This window comes from Lemur catta, chromosome 25, assembly GCF_020740605.2.
Source record: "Lemur catta isolate mLemCat1 chromosome 25, mLemCat1.pri, whole genome shotgun sequence".
In the NCBI taxonomy this organism is placed as follows: domain Eukaryota; kingdom Metazoa; phylum Chordata; class Mammalia; order Primates; family Lemuridae; genus Lemur; species Lemur catta.
The window spans coordinates 8,943,020-8,961,724 of record NC_059152.1 but is presented as its reverse complement, the minus strand read 5'-3'; the positions used below and the strand labels follow the sequence as shown (position 1 = coordinate 8,961,724).

General features: G+C 34.2%; 1 protein-coding gene and 1 non-coding gene across 6 annotated transcripts in view; one reads left to right on the top strand and one right to left on the bottom strand.

Moving 5' to 3' along the window:
- The window catches only part of ARID4B (AT-rich interaction domain 4B), a 126,197-nt gene that overhangs the window by 43,118 nt on the left and 64,374 nt on the right, over positions 1-18,705 (top strand). For all 5 annotated transcript variants that reach the window (XM_045537027.1, XM_045537026.1, XM_045537028.1 and 2 more), the window contains exons 3-7: positions 135-245; positions 2,101-2,166; positions 4,584-4,674; positions 7,828-7,907; positions 13,665-13,756. In XM_045537027.1, coding sequence (XP_045392983.1) covers positions 135-245; positions 2,101-2,166; positions 4,584-4,674; positions 7,828-7,907; positions 13,665-13,756 — 440 coding nt within the window. The remainder of the gene's footprint in view (positions 1-134; positions 246-2,100; positions 2,167-4,583; positions 4,675-7,827; positions 7,908-13,664; positions 13,757-18,705) is intronic.
- On the bottom strand, positions 18,460-18,590 carry LOC123627621. The gene has a single exon (XR_006731386.1). It is a non-coding gene; the product is annotated as a small nucleolar RNA SNORA33 (small nucleolar RNA).

Here is an 18,705-nt window from a genome sequence, read left to right as displayed (position 1 = left end):
ATAAATTGGTCTTGTTAACAGATACATTCCATAAGTACAACTTTTATAGCTTAACAAGATTAGACACACTATTCTGAAGTCTGATTGTAGGAAAGAATTAGTTTAAATCTAACTATATTTGTTTACATTTTTAGGCCCTTGATGAGCCTCCTTATTTGACAGTGGGCACTGATGTGAGTGCTAAATACAGAGGAGCCTTTTGTGAAGCCAAGATCAAAACAGCAAAAAGACTTGTCAAAGTCAAGGTATAGTATTTGTAGATTTTATCAATTATGTTCAGTAGTGGATATTTAAACTTTTATTTGGTGAATGTATCTAATAATTATTTTTCTGCAAAATGAGTTTCCAGGAGTAATGCTTGTAAAAATACCCTAAAACAAAGCATTTTTTATGATTTTAAAGTATTCCAATTGGAATGAAATTAGATTATCACAGTTGGTATTTTGAATGGCATTTCATTATAGACTTGGTATTTGCATTGTTAGTGTTTCAGAGCTGGAAAGGACCTTAGAATCATCTAGTTTAATTGATTAATTTTATTAAAAGAAAAGTGAAGCTCAGAGAGAGTTAGTGACTTCTCCTAGGCCCTTAGAGCAAATTAGTGGCAGAATTGGAACTATCATAGTTCATCAATTGTAAGTCATCTCCTTCACCACTTTAACCATGAAATTGGGATGTGACTTACAATTAATAGTGTCTTAGATAACAATGAAATAAGGTACATCTAGTTGTTGATTCTTTTATTCTTTGTGTTTCTTGAAAAATCTTTCTAAAGTACTTGAGTTTTGCCCTAATGCAGAAAAAAAATACAGTTGCTTCCATTTTAATAAATCATCAGTGTCAAAAATCACTGGACAAGTGAAATATGTGAATGTAGATATTTATTCATTTGTCAATAATTTATTGAGTGGTAAACCCTTTGCAAGGAACTCTGTTAGGCAGGAAGGAGGATGAGGACATGAGGAGGAGGTTGACCTGATCTCTGTTCTTAAGGGATTAATAATCTAGATTAGCAGATACCCTGTGGGTGAGAGGCATCTCCTTTCACAGTTGGTTTGTGCGTAAACCTATTACCTAAAATGATTATCATATTCATCTGATAAGACCATGCTAATGGTTCAATCTCTGTAAGAATTCTTTTGCCCTACGTAGAGAATATAACCTTTTCTGTACTGAATAGTAGAGGGTATCTGGCTTTTTACCAGTTAATTAAAATGTAAGTTGAACCCTTTATTTTAACTTACTCTTCATGTCTGGTTTCCCATTCTCTGGTTTCTGTCCTGATACAGAAAATACAGTAAGGTTCTGGAGCTAGACTACCTACGTTTGAATGTCACCTTTACCATATAGTAGTTCTGTGATCTTCTTGGACCATTTACTGATATTTTCTCATCCTCAGTTTTCTTATCAACAAAATGGGAGTAATCATACCTACCTAATAGGTTCTTGTAAAGATTAAATGTTTGATTCTTGAGGCTGATGCTTAGTTCTCCAGTAAATGTTTGTCACTCCTGTTTATTATTAAGGTAGGCCTTCACAAAATGATGTAATACCTAATAGCCTAAGATCTCCACATCTTCCTTTTTTTTTTTTTCTTAGGAAAAGGAATTGTACAACTAAATTAATAACTGATAGTGTCAAGTAAAGTTTGATATGTGGAACATCGAGTAATTTAGATGTCATGTCATTAGTTACTTTAATTTTTAAAAACTGAGATACAGTCTGGGCAGTTATCTGATGAAATAATTTTTAAGTTTTATCAGTCAATCTACTGAGGGATTGGGTTTTTGTTTTTTTGTTTTTTTTTTTAAGGGACAGGGTCTTGCTTTGTCACCCAGGCTGGAGTGCAGTGGTGCAATCATAGCTCACTGCAGCCTTGCTCAAACTCCTGGGCTCAAGTAATCCTCCTGCGTCAGCCTCCAGAGTAGCTAGGATTACAGGCTAGAGCCAGAGTGCCCAGCTCAGCGATTGGGATCTTGTATAAACTAGGCAGCTTTAGTTTATATTACTTGTAATAAAAACAAATAATTAGTGTATTGATGAGCTTGTATTGCCTGATTTTTTTTCTTTTTGGTGGCTAATTAAATTTATAATCTCTAGGTGACATTTAGACATGATTCTTCAACAGTGGAAGTTCAGGATGACCATATAAAAGGCCCACTAAAGGTAACTCATTTGTTCATTATTAATTCTAACATTTGTTTGGGAGACAATGATAATACTTCGTCATTTCCTTTTAATTCATTGGCTATTTAGTTATTGAGTTGATAAAGTAAACATGTAGTTTTCTCTAAAAGGACTAATAGCAAAAATAGATTTATATTAAATAATGCCTGATATGGTAGTAAAACATACCAATGCATTCAGAAATGAAATGAGCATCAAGGAAGCACTGACTGCTTTTACTTACTCAACTGTTTGAGTTCTATCGTGAGTTTGTTATTGAAATGTTGAATTTTTCCAGAATTAGTGGGTGATGATCTTGGGATTAGTGATCTAAAAAGTGAGAAAGTTAGAAAATCAAAACTCAGAGCTCTTATCTTTGGAGCAACTATTGGCAAATGAAATCTTTTAAGGGTCATCAGACAGTTGTAAGTTATGAGCATGTTCATACCGACAGCTAGAGAGATTTATTTCTGTTCATTAATTTTTTCCTCATTGGCCAGTGAAATAAATGCTGCATTACTCTCTCTTAGTAAGCAAGCTAAAGGGAATATGTGGGTTGCCACTGTGTGCATTTTGGCCTTTTTAAATGTCTGAAAATGGACATTGGTCTGGCTAGGAGAATTTTAAGAAATACTAAGAGAATTGAAGGAACATTTGTAGATGTAAGAAAAATCCTTTACCAATGAAGCTATACTTTTTGAAGAGTTAGATATATTTGTGTATTTGCCAGTTTTTGTTTGTTACTGAATTTAAAACTTTTAATTGGATTCCTAGGGCATTAGTACCTTGCATATGTAGTAGGTGCTACAGAGAACTATAACTCTTAAGGTTTTTATTTAAATCTTGCCTTGTAAAAATTATTTTCCACCATTTCTGCTTTGTATATCTTTACTGTTACGTATACATGTTTAGCCCTTGCAGGGACAAAGGGCCAAAAACCTGTATAGTTACAATATGATGTTAGTCACAGTTTATTTAGCGCTTGCACCATGCTAAGACTTTTACACATATTATTTAATCCTCATATCAGCTCTTTATAGAAGAAGAAATTGAAGGAAAGTGAAGTAATTTAGCCAAGGTTTCACAGCCAGTAATAGCAGAACCAAAATTCTGACAGGCTCACAGCGTGTAATTGAAACATCATGCCCTCTGTATACTCAGTACACATACATTCCCATGCCTTATTTGTGTTTTTGCCTCCTAAGTACAGCAACATGTTTTTTCACTGCCTCCTTGCCCTGTCACCCAGCACAGGCCCATACCAACTACAGAAAATGTTCATTCATTATTGCAGATGGATAGAAAAGGCAGCAACTTACTTTTGTAGCCTTAAGCCATCTTTTTCTCCTTGTACTGCTCTAGCCTCTTTGATGGTGGCGTTGTTGGTATAGTTGGCTTTTTTGGCATTTATTTTATTAAAATTTTCTTTGTATGTAATTAGGGCTGGGGACCATTTTGATTTTGAAATAGGCAAGTCTATTGAATTTCGGTTTCAAGATTGCTGAAATATCTTTCTTAGTAGATTTTTTTTTTTTTGTCTCTAGATTTTGAATTGTTCCTGAATTTACTTTGTAGCTTTTCATTAGCTGATAGAAGGTGTCAGCATTTGGATAAATGTTTCTTTTAGAGGCAGTAAATCTACCAGAAGTGATTGTCATTTGGTCTCAATACTTTTTCAATAATGAGTTTACATGAAAACAATACTTGTACCATTTGATTATTAAATTAAAAAATTAGGGGGGTAAACTCACAACTAATGGACGCGGTGAGCCTGAAATTAAAAAAAAAAAAGAAAAAATTATAGCATATATTTATTGACTCATGTCATTTAAGGAAAGTTTTGTTAATTCCCCTGAGTTCCCTGTCCTCTTTTGGGTATTCTGTGGGGCAAATAGTGTCTTCTGAACAAGTTTATTTTTTATCACTATAAAGACCATATAAATGTAATTGTTAGCATTTTCTTGATCAAATGTAAAATATTGTAAATGGCTGTCACTAGTGTACATTCTAACCGTTAAGGCAACCTCAGAGCAATTTTTTAATTGCCCCTGTCTTTCCCCAGCCTCCTTGAAAGAAGAGTGAAAATATGGGGCAAGGACAGTCAATTTTACAGACATTGGTTCTCCCAAGTATGGTCTGATGACCCCTGGGAGGTCCCAAGACCCTTTTAGGGTGGTTCAAAGGACAAACATTTTCATAATATTACTAGATATTATTAATATTTGCCTTTTTCATTATGTTAACATTTTCACTGATGGTACAAAAACATTGGTGGGTAAAACTGCTGGCTCTTTAAGTCAAGTCAGTAGTCATTTTATTCTTTACCCCCGTGCACTCAGTTAAAAAAAAAAAACCCAGATTTTGGTTTGTTTATTTAGTTTTTTAAAACTTTTTCTAACATTTAAAAAATATTTTAGGTAGGAGCTATTGTGGAAGTGAAGAATCTTGATGGTGCATATCAGGAAGCTGTTATCAATAAATTAACAGATGCGAGTTGGTACACTGTAGGTAAGAGAATAAATTTTCTTTTAAAAATGTATTTTCAATTACACAAATAAAGCTTATCTTAAATAATACAAATAAAGTGAAATTTCCTTGACTCACTTTCTCCCTGGATGCCATAGATGTGATTAGTTAATGGTTTTTATCTTTCCAGATCTTTAAAAAATTTATTTCAAAAATGTATATATGCACATATAACATAATTTGAAATTATTTAATGTATTGTGCATTTGGATCTCTGTTTTTACTTCTAAGTATATCTTAAATTTCTTTTTTATCTTAACTATTTTTAAGTGTACAGTTATTGTTAAAGATATTCACATTGTTGTATAACAAATTCCTTTAACCATAGTATGTTTCATAACACTTGATATACCGTAGTTTATTTTCTTACTGATAATCTTTCCAGTTTTCTTGTTATTACAGTAAATGCTGGTTGAATGTCTTTCATATGTGCACATTATCCTAATATTTCTCTTGTGTATACACTGAGAAATAGACATAGGTTGAAGGGAAATGTACTTTTAGAACTTTGGTGCTTGATGAAAACTGCCTTCCTAAAAGACTATATTAATTTACACTGCCATGAATAGCGTATGAGTGTATTTGTTCTCTTAATCCTTGTCAGATTTGATGTTATTAGTTTTTAAAAACTTTTGCCAATTTGGACTCAGTAATATCTCAGTTTTGTCTTAATATGCCTCTCCTAGCTGGGTGTGGTGGCTCATGTTTGTATTTCTAGCACTTTTGGAGGCCGAGGTGGGAGGATCACTTGAGGCCAGGAGTTCAAAACTCACCTGAGCAACATAGTAAGACCCTCCCTGTCTCTACAAAAAGTAGAAAAATTAGCTGGGTGTTGTGGCACGTGCCTGTAGTCCCGGCTACTTGGGAGGCTGAGACAGGAGGATCAGTTGAGCCCAGGAGTTGAAGGTTGCAGTGAGCTGTGATAATGCCTCTGCACTCTAGCCCGGGATGATAGAGTGAGACCCTGCCTCCAAAATAAAAAAAAATAAAAATGCCCCTCCCAGGATTACTTAATGAGATTGAACATCTTTTCATATAAGTTTATTGATAGGAACATGGTTTCATTTGTATGTTCTCTTGTTGTGAATTGCTGGTTCTTCCCATTCTCCTCCTTTTCCTCTTAGGATGATGAATCTTTTTCCTATTATTTTGAGGATATGAGTTCTTTATATATTCTGAATATTACCTTTGGTACTTTAATTGCAAATGTTTTTCTCCTTTTCCTTTATTTTTATCTCTTTCTAATTTTCATGTGGTCAATTTTTGTGTGATGTTTTCCTTTCTAGTTTTAGTTTTGAATGTTGTTTAAGAAAGTCTTCCTTCCATCGTTGTTATAAATCCATTTTCTAATGTCTTCTACAATTCATTTATACTTTTATCTTTGTTTTAAAAATAGGTTTTTATTTTACCTACAGTACATTTTTTCAAACACTCTGAAATAATGATTGAATATTATTTTTTCTAAACAGTCATTATCCCAGTATTATTTATTAGATGGTAATAATTCTTACTAATTAATGACCTCAGAGATGATTATAAACACCCAGTAAAATGTCTTTGGTGATATCAGAATTTGATAGAGTTTTGAAATATTATAGGTGAGTGTTTATATTTTGGGGGGCTGAGAAAACCTGGCAAAACAAGGGGAAATTATTTGATTTTGAGACATAAGGAAATATTTGACTTTATGTAAGTTGCAAGACTGACAGCAATTCTGTGTAGTAAGTATAGATGGTAATTAGGTGTAGTCATCCCACAAGTGTGACACTTTTATTGTATATTTTAGTTATAAATTTAAAAAATGTACTAAAAGTCATTTATCCAGTTTGACAGAATATAAAGTATTATATAATATATAGGAACCTAATTTTGATAGTAGCACAAAAACTGTAATTTTTAAAATCGAGGCCTGATAACTTTATTTAAAATAGCTGTACGTTTTTTCCATGATTTCTAAGGAATGTAATATGTCCTAAAATTATCATATCATACAAATATGTGCATATTCTATGTGTGTAAGTTTGTAGTAATTTTGTTGGGACATCTTAGTTTTTTATTTTTAATTGCTTAAAAATCTTTTCCAGCTTTATTGAGATTAATTCACCAATAAAATTGTATGAATTTAATGTACAACATGTCACAACTAATGAAGACAGAGTAAGAAAAAAAAATAAAGTACATACATGTATATTGTGAAATGATTACCACAATCAAGTTAGTTAACATTTCCATCACCTTTTAGTAGACATTTTAGTACTTTAAATCAGTAATTATCTTTTTTTGTTTTTTGTGTTTTTGTTTTTGAGAAAGGGTTTTGCTCTGTCATCCGGGCTAGAGTGCAGTGGCATCATCACAGCTCACTGCAACCTCAAGCTACTGGGCTCGAGCGATCCTCCTGCTTCAACCTCCTGCCTCAGCCTCCCGAGTAGCTGGGACTACAGGCATGAGCCACCACGCCCAGCCTAAATCAGTAATTTCCAACCAGGGGTAAATTTGCCGCCCCCTCTCAATTTGGCAGTGTCTGGAGATGTGCTAGGTTGTCACAACTGGGAAAGGAGGCGCCACTGCCATCTAGTGGGTGGAGGCCGGGGATACTGCTAAATATCCTGCAATGCGCAGGGCAAGCCGGCCACACCAGAAATTTTTATCTGGTTCAGTGTATCAGTAGTGCTGAGGTTGAAAAAACCCTACTTTAGGTAATGAAAATACGATCCTTTTTTTTAAGGGGCAATCTTACTATAAATTTGTAATCTTACTTTCTGTTTTTTGGATAAGTCTGTCAGTATCTGTAAACAGGAAAATTTGCCTTTCCTTTACCATCTTGAGAAGGGTTAATTAGCATTTAAATGGTTTTCTCCTGAAATACCAACTTCTTATTTTTATTTGGTGTTTTCTGTTTCAGGGAAGATGTTTTCATTTCAGGTATACTATTTCTTTTTCACTAGAAATTGGAAAAGATACTCTTATAGCTCTATATTTGAAGTTATTCATTAGAAAACAAAATGTGACTTGAATTTGAAATGTAATCTTAAACAGTAGGTCTATTTGCACTCAGAGAATTGAATGAAAATTTATATCGTCTTGTTAATCTTTGAAAGATCCTTCAGTAGCTTCCATTTTTACCTTTTCTCATAGTTTTTGATGATGGAGATGAGAAGACACTGAGACGATCCTCACTGTGCCTGAAAGGAGAGAGGCATTTTGCTGAAAGTGAAGTAAGTATTCATTTAACAAGTGAACATGTATTAATGTTTTATACTGGGGGAAGTAAATTTTTGCTTTGTCAACACAGTCAAGTTACTTGTTATTCAGGAAAATTCATTAATACATAATACCATTAATCTGTGAAGCCTATTTAAGGCCTTGTGTTTGAGCGCCAAGTTCTGTCTTCTTTTTTGCCTACAATATTTTAGTATTTGTCCACAAAGAAGATGTAATAGGCTTATTTAATTATTATCTTTAGGCAACCTTTAAATACAGTTTTAAAATTCGTAAATAATTGTTAAAAAGAGCTGTCTGATTTATAAATCCACATAAACCTTGTCACAGTTTAAGGATGTGTAGGTATAATAAGCAGGCTCTCACTACTGCTGCTGCTGCTGCTAGCTGAGGTTATTACAGCCTCTCCTTAAAGAAGCCTTGCCTGACTGCCCTTTCTAAAATAGTCCCTTCCATGCCTCTTCATCCTTTTAGGTTGATTTAGTTTTCTTCATAACACTTACTCCCTGACACCAGAATATGTGTATGTACTTAATTATTTACTTATTGTCTGCCTTCCTCACAAGGGCAAGGACTTGGTATGTCATCTTTATCATTTCCTTCCTAGTTCCTGTAACAGTGCCTGGCACAGAGTAGAAACTGACTAAATGTTAATTGGATGAATCAATGAAGTGCTTATAATTGCCAGAGGCTTTACTAAGTGTTTTACGTACAATATTGTATTTGCAACATTGTGAGGTACTTAACTATTATTACTCCCAATTTATAGACGAGGAAACGGATGGCCAGATCTGATTTTCACAACCGAGCTTTTCTAGCACCAAAGCCATGTTCTTAAATTGAAAGGTGTTACTAAGTTACTAAGAACGGAGGGTTCACAAAGTTTTATAACTCAGTAGGTTGCAATTCAGAATTTAAATGATAGACATATTATTATAAATGGTGTTATGTGCTGTAGTCCAGTCTATAAATACTAAATGATGCATAGTGTAGCCGAACTACGATTTTTTTTTTCTAGTTACTACTTAGAACCATGTTTCTTTGGGGGTATTTTTCATATTACTTATTAAACTATAAGACTTTATTTTGTGGTTTTGTGTTTTGAAAATAGTTTTGTTTCACTTAATGATTGAATTCCTGTTTAAATTCAGAATTTGAGACAGGTTCTCTGTATTAGGATTCCAGCCTATCCCTTCAGTCTCCTGTTCTACCACTTCCCTCTACTTTTGCCTTATTAGACCACTTGGTATTTCCAGACTGTGGTCCGTACTTTCCTTTCTTGGCTCCTGTTGAGCCCCACTGCTCTCCCCTCTTACTGGAATCTCAGTTACGTTGTAAGGCCACTAGAAATGCCCCCTCCTCTGTGATGTCTGTTATGAGTTCTCTAACCCACATTTGATCGCTTTGTCCTTTGATCTTTTTTATTCTTGTTTTATGATGATCTTTTTATTACTTTTCCTATTTTCCCTGTAAGAATTTAAGCTGTTTTAGGGGAATATCCATGTTTTTCTCAATTGATAGGCCATCCTTTTCCCAGCAGTTTTCTATACAAAAGCTTTCAATAAATATGTGTTGAATTAATTGTGAAGGTTTAAATATAGGATATATATATAGACAGCTTTGGGGCAAGTATGGTGATGAAATACAGAATTCTCTCAGTTTATGTAATTATTATAAATAATTTCATTACTCTTGAGTAGAATACATGTTCAATTATAGACAATCAGTGAATGGGGGCTTGAAGACTTGGTTTTTCACCTGTTAAGTGAATACATGTATCTTATTTGCTTGGCCCAGAGAAGTATCTAAAATAATAATTTTAACTAGTCACAGCGGCTCACACTGTAATTTGGGCGGCTGAGGTAGGACGATGGCTTGAGGCCAGGAGTTCCACATCAGCCTGGGCAACATAGCGAGGCCCTGTCTCTACAAAAAATTAAAAAATTAGCCAGGTGTGGTGGCACGAGCCTGTAGTCCTAGCTACTCAGGAGCCCAGGAGTTCAAGGCAGCAGTGATTTATGATTGCAACATTGCACTCCAGCCTGGCCAACAGGGCAAGACCCTGTCTTTAAAAAAAAAAAAAAAATTAATTTTGTTTCTACCAGGAGAATTTTAAGTCAAGATGTTCATAAGACAGTTGTAGTATAAAGGCTGACGTAGTATGAACAAGTAGTTGTATATCCTTTGTACTTTTAAGGAGGATCAGTTTTCCCTTGTTTCTTTGCAGGTATACACTTGCAGTTACGTTTTGCTAGAGAGAAATTAAAGTATTGGTATACGATTCCTTAACTCCCTTCCCATATAGCAGGAGTCATGCTAGGTACTAGGACACAAGAATAAGGCATGTAGACATAGAATTTTCCCTTGGGTACTTACCATCTGTTGGAGGAGAAAAAGCATTAGTCAAACAATCAAAAGTATTTTAGAATTTACATGTATTAAGCTCTGTGAAGACATGGTCAAGAGTGTACACAAGAGGGGAATTTAATCTACTGTCTGTATATTATTTCTTCTTTATTTGATATATTTTTACAAAGTTTTAATTTTTTGAAAGACTACTCAGTATTGTTAGTATAACTGTAGCCATTGAGAGGAAAGCCACTTCATACTGGCAGTACTTTGGGTTACTAATCCCATTAATAAGCTACATGCTTAAATACTGAAATTCAAGATTTTCGTAGTAAGAGATTACCATAGCACTTAAGTCAGTTCAAATTCTGGCACTGAAATCACTGGTTTTAGCCATAACTAGCTTAGTGAATATGTTACCCACTGCCTAACATCGGTAGAACAGTTTGGGTTTTTCTACAGAGTGTTCATAATTTGAGTGTTATCCAAAAGTAGATTGATCATCTGGTATTCTCTCTGCGTTACTACATGCAGTTGAAAACTGCAAATGGCCGGGCGCGGTGGCTCATGCCTGTAATCCTAGAACTCTGGGAGGCTGAGGCGGGAGGATCTCTCAAGGTCAGGAGTTTGAGACCAGCCTGAGCAAGAGCGAGACCTCATCTCTACTAAAAATAGAAAGAAATTATCTAGATGACTAAAAATATGTATAGAAAAGATTAGCCGGGCATAGTAGTGCATGCCTGTAGTCCCAGCTATTTGGGAGGCTGAGGCAGGAGGATCGCTTGAGCCCAAAAGTTTGAGGTTGCTGTGAGCTAGGCTGACGCCAATGGCACTCTAGCCCAGGGAACGGAGCGAGACTCTGTCTCAAAAAAAAAAAAAAAAGAAAAGAAAACTGCGAAGAAAGGTTAGATAAGATCCCAGTGCCATGTTTCCAGCAGCATTAAGGCAGTAAGGCTATAAACATTTTTCCCCTAGGCCTATAGAATTTTCTTTGTTCCTTTAATATAAGTTCCAGGAGTCTCTAGTTTTTGCTCTTTAGATATAAGACAAGACAATGTTTACCCTCCCACTAGTCTTTTCTGTCCCTTGAAATAAAAGATGCTCATGCTTTCTTGGACATGGGTTAAGGCCAGTGAGCAAGATACTGCTTCTTACTGTTGTAACTCTTCATTACATACTAGGGGTAGTCTATAGTCTCTTATTTGAAAATTACTATATATGATTCTTAAACAACTCCTTAGAAATTTTCTTTCCTATGACAAGTGAAATGAATAACATATTTAATACATTATAGAAATATCTGCTTTTAAGAGAGCAACTTTAATATTTTGTGAGGGGAGGGCCATTTAATCCATTTGTTAGGTTGGCAAAAAGTGAATCCAGATTATTTTTTACCCCTTTTTACCAAACATATAATAGTAATTTAGTAATATTAGATAGTATCACCAAAGTAATACTTCAAATTATTTTGAAATTTTCACCCTTTGAAAGCATAATTAGGCATTGATGACAAGTAATTTCTAAAGAGTTTAAGTTTGGCATATATTGCATTTAGGACAGCTTTTGACTCCAAATAATATGTTTTAAATACCCGATTTAAGGTTCATTTACACGGGTTAGGTTCTAAATTTGAAAGATGAGATTTTTTTTTTGCCTTGTGAAAGTTGGAATTTTTGTCTATCTTTTGAAGGAATCAATCTTTAGTTATTCCTTTATGGCTAGTGCCTTTTTTCTATGCTATATTCTTTGTTGTCATATACATGTATCTATGTATCTTAAAAACATTTATATACATACTAATGAATTATGCAAAAAAGATTAATGTGCTTCCCCTTTTCACAGTTTAGCTCGTCATTGTCTTCATAATTATATCAATTTAAAAAATAAGTTAGTCTGGGCATGGTGGCTCATGCTTGTAATCTCAGCACTTCTGAAGCTGAGGTGGGAGGATTGCTTGGAACCAGCCTGGGCAACATAGCAAGACACTGTCTCTACAAAAATAAAAAAAATTAGCCAGGCATGGTGACACGTGCTGTAGTCCCAGCTCCTTGGGGGGCCAAGGTGGTAGAGTATCACTTGAGCTCAGGAGTTTGAGGTTACAGTGAGCCATGATTGTGCTGCTACACTCAAGCCTGGGTGACAGAGGTAGACTGTCTCAATCAATCAATGGATCAATAAATTTTAAACATTAAAAAAAAACAGCATTAATTTGTTTAGATGTCTGATCTTTAAATCAATGGACAGCCTTTCTTATACCACTTTTGTTTGTAACTTTAAGAAGTTTCTTTATCCTAAATAGTTTCTCACCCTCACTTCATTGTGACAGTTTTCCTGGGAATCTCTAGTTCCCCTGGTATTCGTGAAATTATAACAATAAAAGTTCTGGGGGTGATGAAAGGAATAGCAGCTGTATGAAATCTTAAAAACGAATAAAAAGTAGAGGGCTGGGGCACCTGCGGCCCAAAGGCCACATGTGGCCTTCTAGGTCCTTAAGTGCAGCATTTTGACAGAATCCAAATTTTACGGAACAAATCCTTTTATTACAAGGGGTGCAGCAGAGAAAGATGAAGCTTTTCTTGCCTCCCTTGGTATTTAGAAAAGAACTATCTTGAAATCAGAAGGCCGCAGGTTCTCCACATCATTCCAAAATACCTTTTTATTCTTTCTGCCTTCAACCGTCAACCAGTTCTTGCCTGGAAAATGTTGTTTGTTGGAGAGAGGTGAGGGACAAAAGGATTAAGAGGAAGAAAGAAATGTCCATTTATTGATCATTAGTCTCATATCAAGCATGATGTTGGATGCTGCAGATTAAAAAGGAAAGGAAGAAAATTAAATATAGAAAAACTTAAGTTTTTACATTTTCTTTAAAAAAGATTCATTGCAGATAATGTTTGCAGAGTAACAATAAATATGACTTAAGCAATTGATGCTTATCTTGATAATTAATTTTGTTTCTGTTACTTATTAAGAATTTTGTTTTATAGATTATGATTCCCTATGTACAAAGAAAAATAGGAGCTGCAGTTGGCTCCAAACCAGTAGTTAGGTCCTTACAACAAATACGTTTTTTTAACTCTCACATCTGTGTTTCCACTGAGCTGTGTTTGTTTTGTTTTGTAATTTTAATCCTTCTTAGATGCCTGTCAGCCTTCAAATAGGTAATGAATCATCTAGAGACACCAGCCAAATTTCTTTTCATTTTTTTTCCAGTGATGGGCTCATTCTTCTTTATTCTAGTATCTTTAAAACTAGAATTTTCTATCTTTAGGAAAGTTGTGTTTTAGCTTTCCTTGAGGGAGAGTTTTAATCTGAAAATCTGAGCATATTCTTAAACTGGTTGGGTTTAAAAAAGGAAAGCATTTGCAAAGTAATAACTTTTGATGGGTTTATGTTCTTACCCACAGACATTAGACCAGCTCCCACTCACCAACCCTGAGCATTTTGGCACTCCAGTCATAGGAAAGAAAACAAATAGAGGAAGAAGATCTAATCATATGTAAGTCCATTTTCATAACTGTTAGTTGAACCTGAATTCATTTCGCCTTCTAATATTGTTTTAATAGTTATTTTTAAATTGTAATTTGCAAAATGCTAACTGGATCTCATGGTAATTTCAGATGTAATAGTAATTTCAGACTTCTCAGCATGGGTGATTCAGGTTCTCCATGCCCAACCAATCTTAATCACTGTGTCTACCTCCTGTTTCTCTCTATGTGTATCTTGATGCTATAGTAAAAATGAAACTAGTCAATAATCCCTGAATACATCGCTTGTTTTCTGATATCGTGTTTTTATTCATGCTGTTTTTTGTCTCTACTGCCTCCCTTCCCTGTCACTGTCATGCTCATTCTTTAAATCTCAACAGAAGTGCTTCCAACTTTATGTGAATCATTTTGTGTCTCCCCACTCTTTCCTTGAAACCAGATGTATTTTTCTCTTCTCTGAACCCACTAAATTCTTTGCGTCTATCTAATATTGTAGATAAGATTTCACCTCTTATTATCATTGTAGTGTTTGTTTTCTCAATAATTTTAATCTCTCTGATGGCAGGAACTGTCTTAGTAATTCTTTTTTGGCTTCTTATAGTTCTGACACTTATTTTATATATTTAACCAGTTACTTTCAATGAAATGTGAAAGCTTTGGCTTCAAAAGGCTGTCAGTGACTAGGGATCACGGGACCAAAGGGTCATGAAAAGAAACCACTTTCAAACCGTTCCACAGAGAAAAATAATTTATTGCAAAGGATCGAGAAAATGACATCAGACTTTTCAATAATAACTCTAAATGCTAGTAGGCAGTAGAATACACAGTGGAGGAATGGAAGTCCCTATTAAAAAGGAGGACTTGATTACCTAATATAATGGAACGTTGGGGAAAAGCTAAAGATAGGGTAATACAAATAGAAGAAGGAAAATAGCAAAGGTGTTTAGTAACTCCTCCCCAAGAATTATATAAGAAAGGAAAACAGAATTAGTAGAGAGTGGGGAAGTGGTTTAAATATAACAGTTATCGTAACAGTGGGAAGTCAGTGGGTTTAGAATAATGTCTTAAATGTGTAAATCAGCCAGCCTGGTGGTGGTGGTGGCGGCGGCTCATGACCTCTAATCCCAGCACTTTGGGAGGCCGAGGCAGGAGAATTGCTTGAGTGCAAGAGTCTGAGACCAGCCTGGGCAACATAGCAAGGCCCTGTCTCTATTTAAAAAAAAAAAAAAAAAAATCAGCTGGGCCTGGTGGCACAAGCCTATGGTCCTAGCTACTCAGGAGGCTGAGGCAAGAGGATTGCTTGAGCTCAGGTGTTAGAGGTTACAGTGAGCTGTGATTGTGCCACGGCACTCTATCCTGGGTGACACAGCGAGACCCTGTCTCCAAAAAAAAAATACATAAATCAAGAAATACGAGAATAAGTATATTATTTAAACATAAGCTAGTAACTACAAGGAAAAAACAGCTGAAAGAATTTTAAACATTAGCCTCTCTGGAGCAGGAGAATGAAGTTGGAAGGGATGGGACAGGGGAATATAATTTTTAATTTATTCTATTAGAGGATATTTTAAAATTTTTTCTGAATATTTTGTTTAGATTAGCGTTTTTATATGCATAAGCATAAACATTGTTAAAGTAGCTGTTTAAAAATAAATACTGAGCTGAATTATTAAAAACTTCAGTGTAATTGAATACTTTCATTCAAGATATAGAATCAGGGTGTTGAATCTCATTTTGACTGAACTTTGAAGATAGATGTTAGGTAAGCGCTGTCTCTTACATTGTTTAATTTTTCAGCCTCGCAGCAAGTACATGAAGGTAGGTATTATTTTTATCACTATTAAAATTGGAAAAATCAGCCTCCAAGACTGTAAGTAATGAATCCAAGGAAAACAGGAAGGAAGGGACCGGTGACTTCACCTTACCTTTGCTCTGTAGGCCTTTTTCCATTCAGCTCAATGACTCCTTTTTGTTTATATAGAGTACTTCAGTTATTTTCCAAATTAGTTTTAACAATAAATAAATACTCATTTGGGAGTAGAAATTAGAATATTAATCATGGCATCGAAAATATACTCAATGTTATTTATTTTCCTAATTATCAGGTAAATAATTTCTCTGACTTGTGACTTTGCTTGCTGGTGACTTGATTATTTTTAGAGTAGTCAGGATGTAACTATTACTTACTCTTCATGTATGATATTTAAAAATTGAGTGCTTTGGCCAGAAAGGAAAACAAATGAAAAATGTATGATGGCATTATCAGTAAGAAAGCATTCTGTTGTGACTGTTAGCTATTACTGTGATCTAATGTTTTCACTTTTTCCTGAGGGCTGTTATATTGGCATAAAATATATTCACTCAGTCACTTAAAAGTTTGTGATATCTTTTGATATCTCTGTGAAAATTAATGACTTTACTTAAAAATTAAAATTTTATCTATCAGTGATCATTAGAACCTTTCTATAGTTCTATACTCAACTTTTAATTAACTATGATAGATGATATCAGCAGTGAGTTGGGGTACATATAATATAAAATTATTTCATGAGTTAATTATCTAGAGAATTTCTAATTCTCTAGCATGCTATAGACTGTGGAACCAGATGGACTTGATTTGAATCCTGCCTCTGCCACTTCCTTGCTGTCTGACCTTGGGCAGGTTATTTCATCTTTTCATCCCTCAGTTCTCATTGGTAAAATTGGGATGAGAGTATTACCTATTTCTTAGAGTTGTTTTGAAAATTAAGGGAATTCATATCCTTAAAGTGTTTATATAGTAAGTACTATGTAAATACTAGATACCATCATCATATATTGACATGAAGAAAAATTTCATGATGAAATACCAGTATGTAACATGATTTCATTTATATATGGAAATGTATTTATGTGTGTATATATAAAAATTCTGCCTGGTGGTCTTTATGTCTGACAGGGAGGACTGGTTTTTGCTGCAATATTTGGTCTCTTTAAAACAACATTCCCGTATTATTTTGTATATATATTACACGAAAAATGGTTTTTGTATCTATCAAGAATTTTTTTTCATTTTGAAAAAATTGCATGTAATATTTTTACCTTTTTACAAATGTCATTCAGATGTAGAAAAATAAATTAAAAATAAATTCATTCTAGAATATCACATAATATACAAAATGGTCAAAAGTTATGATTTATTAAAAAGTCTGTTATATTTCTTAGCTGAGATGTTCCTTTCTTGTATATGAGAATAAAGAATACAACTGTGGCTGAACAAGTTGATCTTTGCTTTGTAAAGACTCTAGCAAACATTCTAAGTTAGTGATTTTCTTGTTAAGAATCTCTGTGTGTAATGAGAGATTTGCTGTTGGGATTGTGTTGTAAATGTAAAAGTGTGAAGCCACACAAAAGGTTGAGAATTACTAGTCTAGGAAATGAAGCTCAGCTTGTCTGTAATCTTGTTTTGCTTGCCCTTCCTTCCCCCTCACTACTGTGGTTGGTCATTCTCACTGCCAAGGGACCTGACAATGTTGTTTTTGCTTGGTGTTTTAAGCCTTGGTGTGTAATCATCACAGGCAAGTATGTCCCTTTGAAATGACCATCTCCTTGATGACATTTCCTCAAAGTTCTTTGTCCCCTTTCCTCAGGGTTATTTCCTATGACAAAGTCTTGAACCCGGATCTTAAGAGCTTCATCTAACCTTCATTTCCTCTTCTGTTACTCCACTGAAAAAAGTCTTCATTATGGTTCTCAGATTGCTATTTAAAATGTATTTTGTACAAAGATAAATAAGTTTATCTCTTCCCAGAATTCCTAGGACTGCATTGTTACAGTAGGAAATTTGTTTTCTTTTAGCGACTTTTAATCCATATACCAGTTAATCTACCCCCAGTTATTCCAAAAGTGATTTTTTTACATCTTCCATTAAATTGAGTTTCACTTATAGTCTACCTTTAATTAATCCTAAGAAGTTCAAGTATTTTCTTTTTTAAATGATTATCATCCTCCAGCTTGTTAATTTTTTTTAATGAATGTATTACTTGAGTTTTGCCCTTATAATTTACCCATTTTGTGCAGAGATTGTATTTCATTCTGCCTGAAGAATAGAATATCTGAAATTACAGAAATATTTTTGTCCCCTCCTGTCCAAAGTTTTTTTCCAGTAATGGGGTAAAAGTTTATGTGCAATTAAACAGCAAGTAGGAAACAGTGTACTTGCTAGTATTTTTTTCCCCTTCAGAAAAAGAATAAAGTAGGCTTATGATGATTCTTGTTAATAAGGAATTATTTAGGGTATAAATTTTACCCAGTGACAGTGTTAAGATTTACCTGATACCTGATTTATACTTAGTATTAAAGATCTACAGATCTTAACACGTGTTAAAAATTCATTTAATTCACATATCATAAAATTCCCTCTTTTAAAGTGTATAGTTTAGTGGGTTTTAGTGAGTTCAAAATCCATCACCAATATCTAATTCCAGAAAGTCTTTTATTTTTTGCTGCTTTATTTTGTTATGAGAATTTGATTCCAGTTTCCTTCTTGATAAAAATCAGAAAAAATTAAAACCCTTTTATTATTGTCTTCATGTCCATATGTTCTGTATGTTTTGATGTCTAAGAAGCTATACATTGTCAGTCTTCCTGATACTAATACAGATTCTAGCACTACTCATAGTGAAGCTTTAATAATTAACTATGTCTTTTGAAAATGTGTCCCATCATTAAAATTTCTGATAGCCATTTTCAGGGACTTTAAATGACTTCAATGTCCTCAAGGCTTGTAACATGGCTTTACTATTGCCAGCTTTTAAAAACTTTCTGCACAAACACATTCAGGTAAGCAGATTCATTGGCTGGCTCAGATTCTAAATTTATTGTAACAAAGTTTGAAGCTGAGTTAATTGACTTGCCTGATATAATCATTGAAGTCAGAATTGCATTTCAAAGATTGAAGCTCTCAAATTCCTAACTCAGT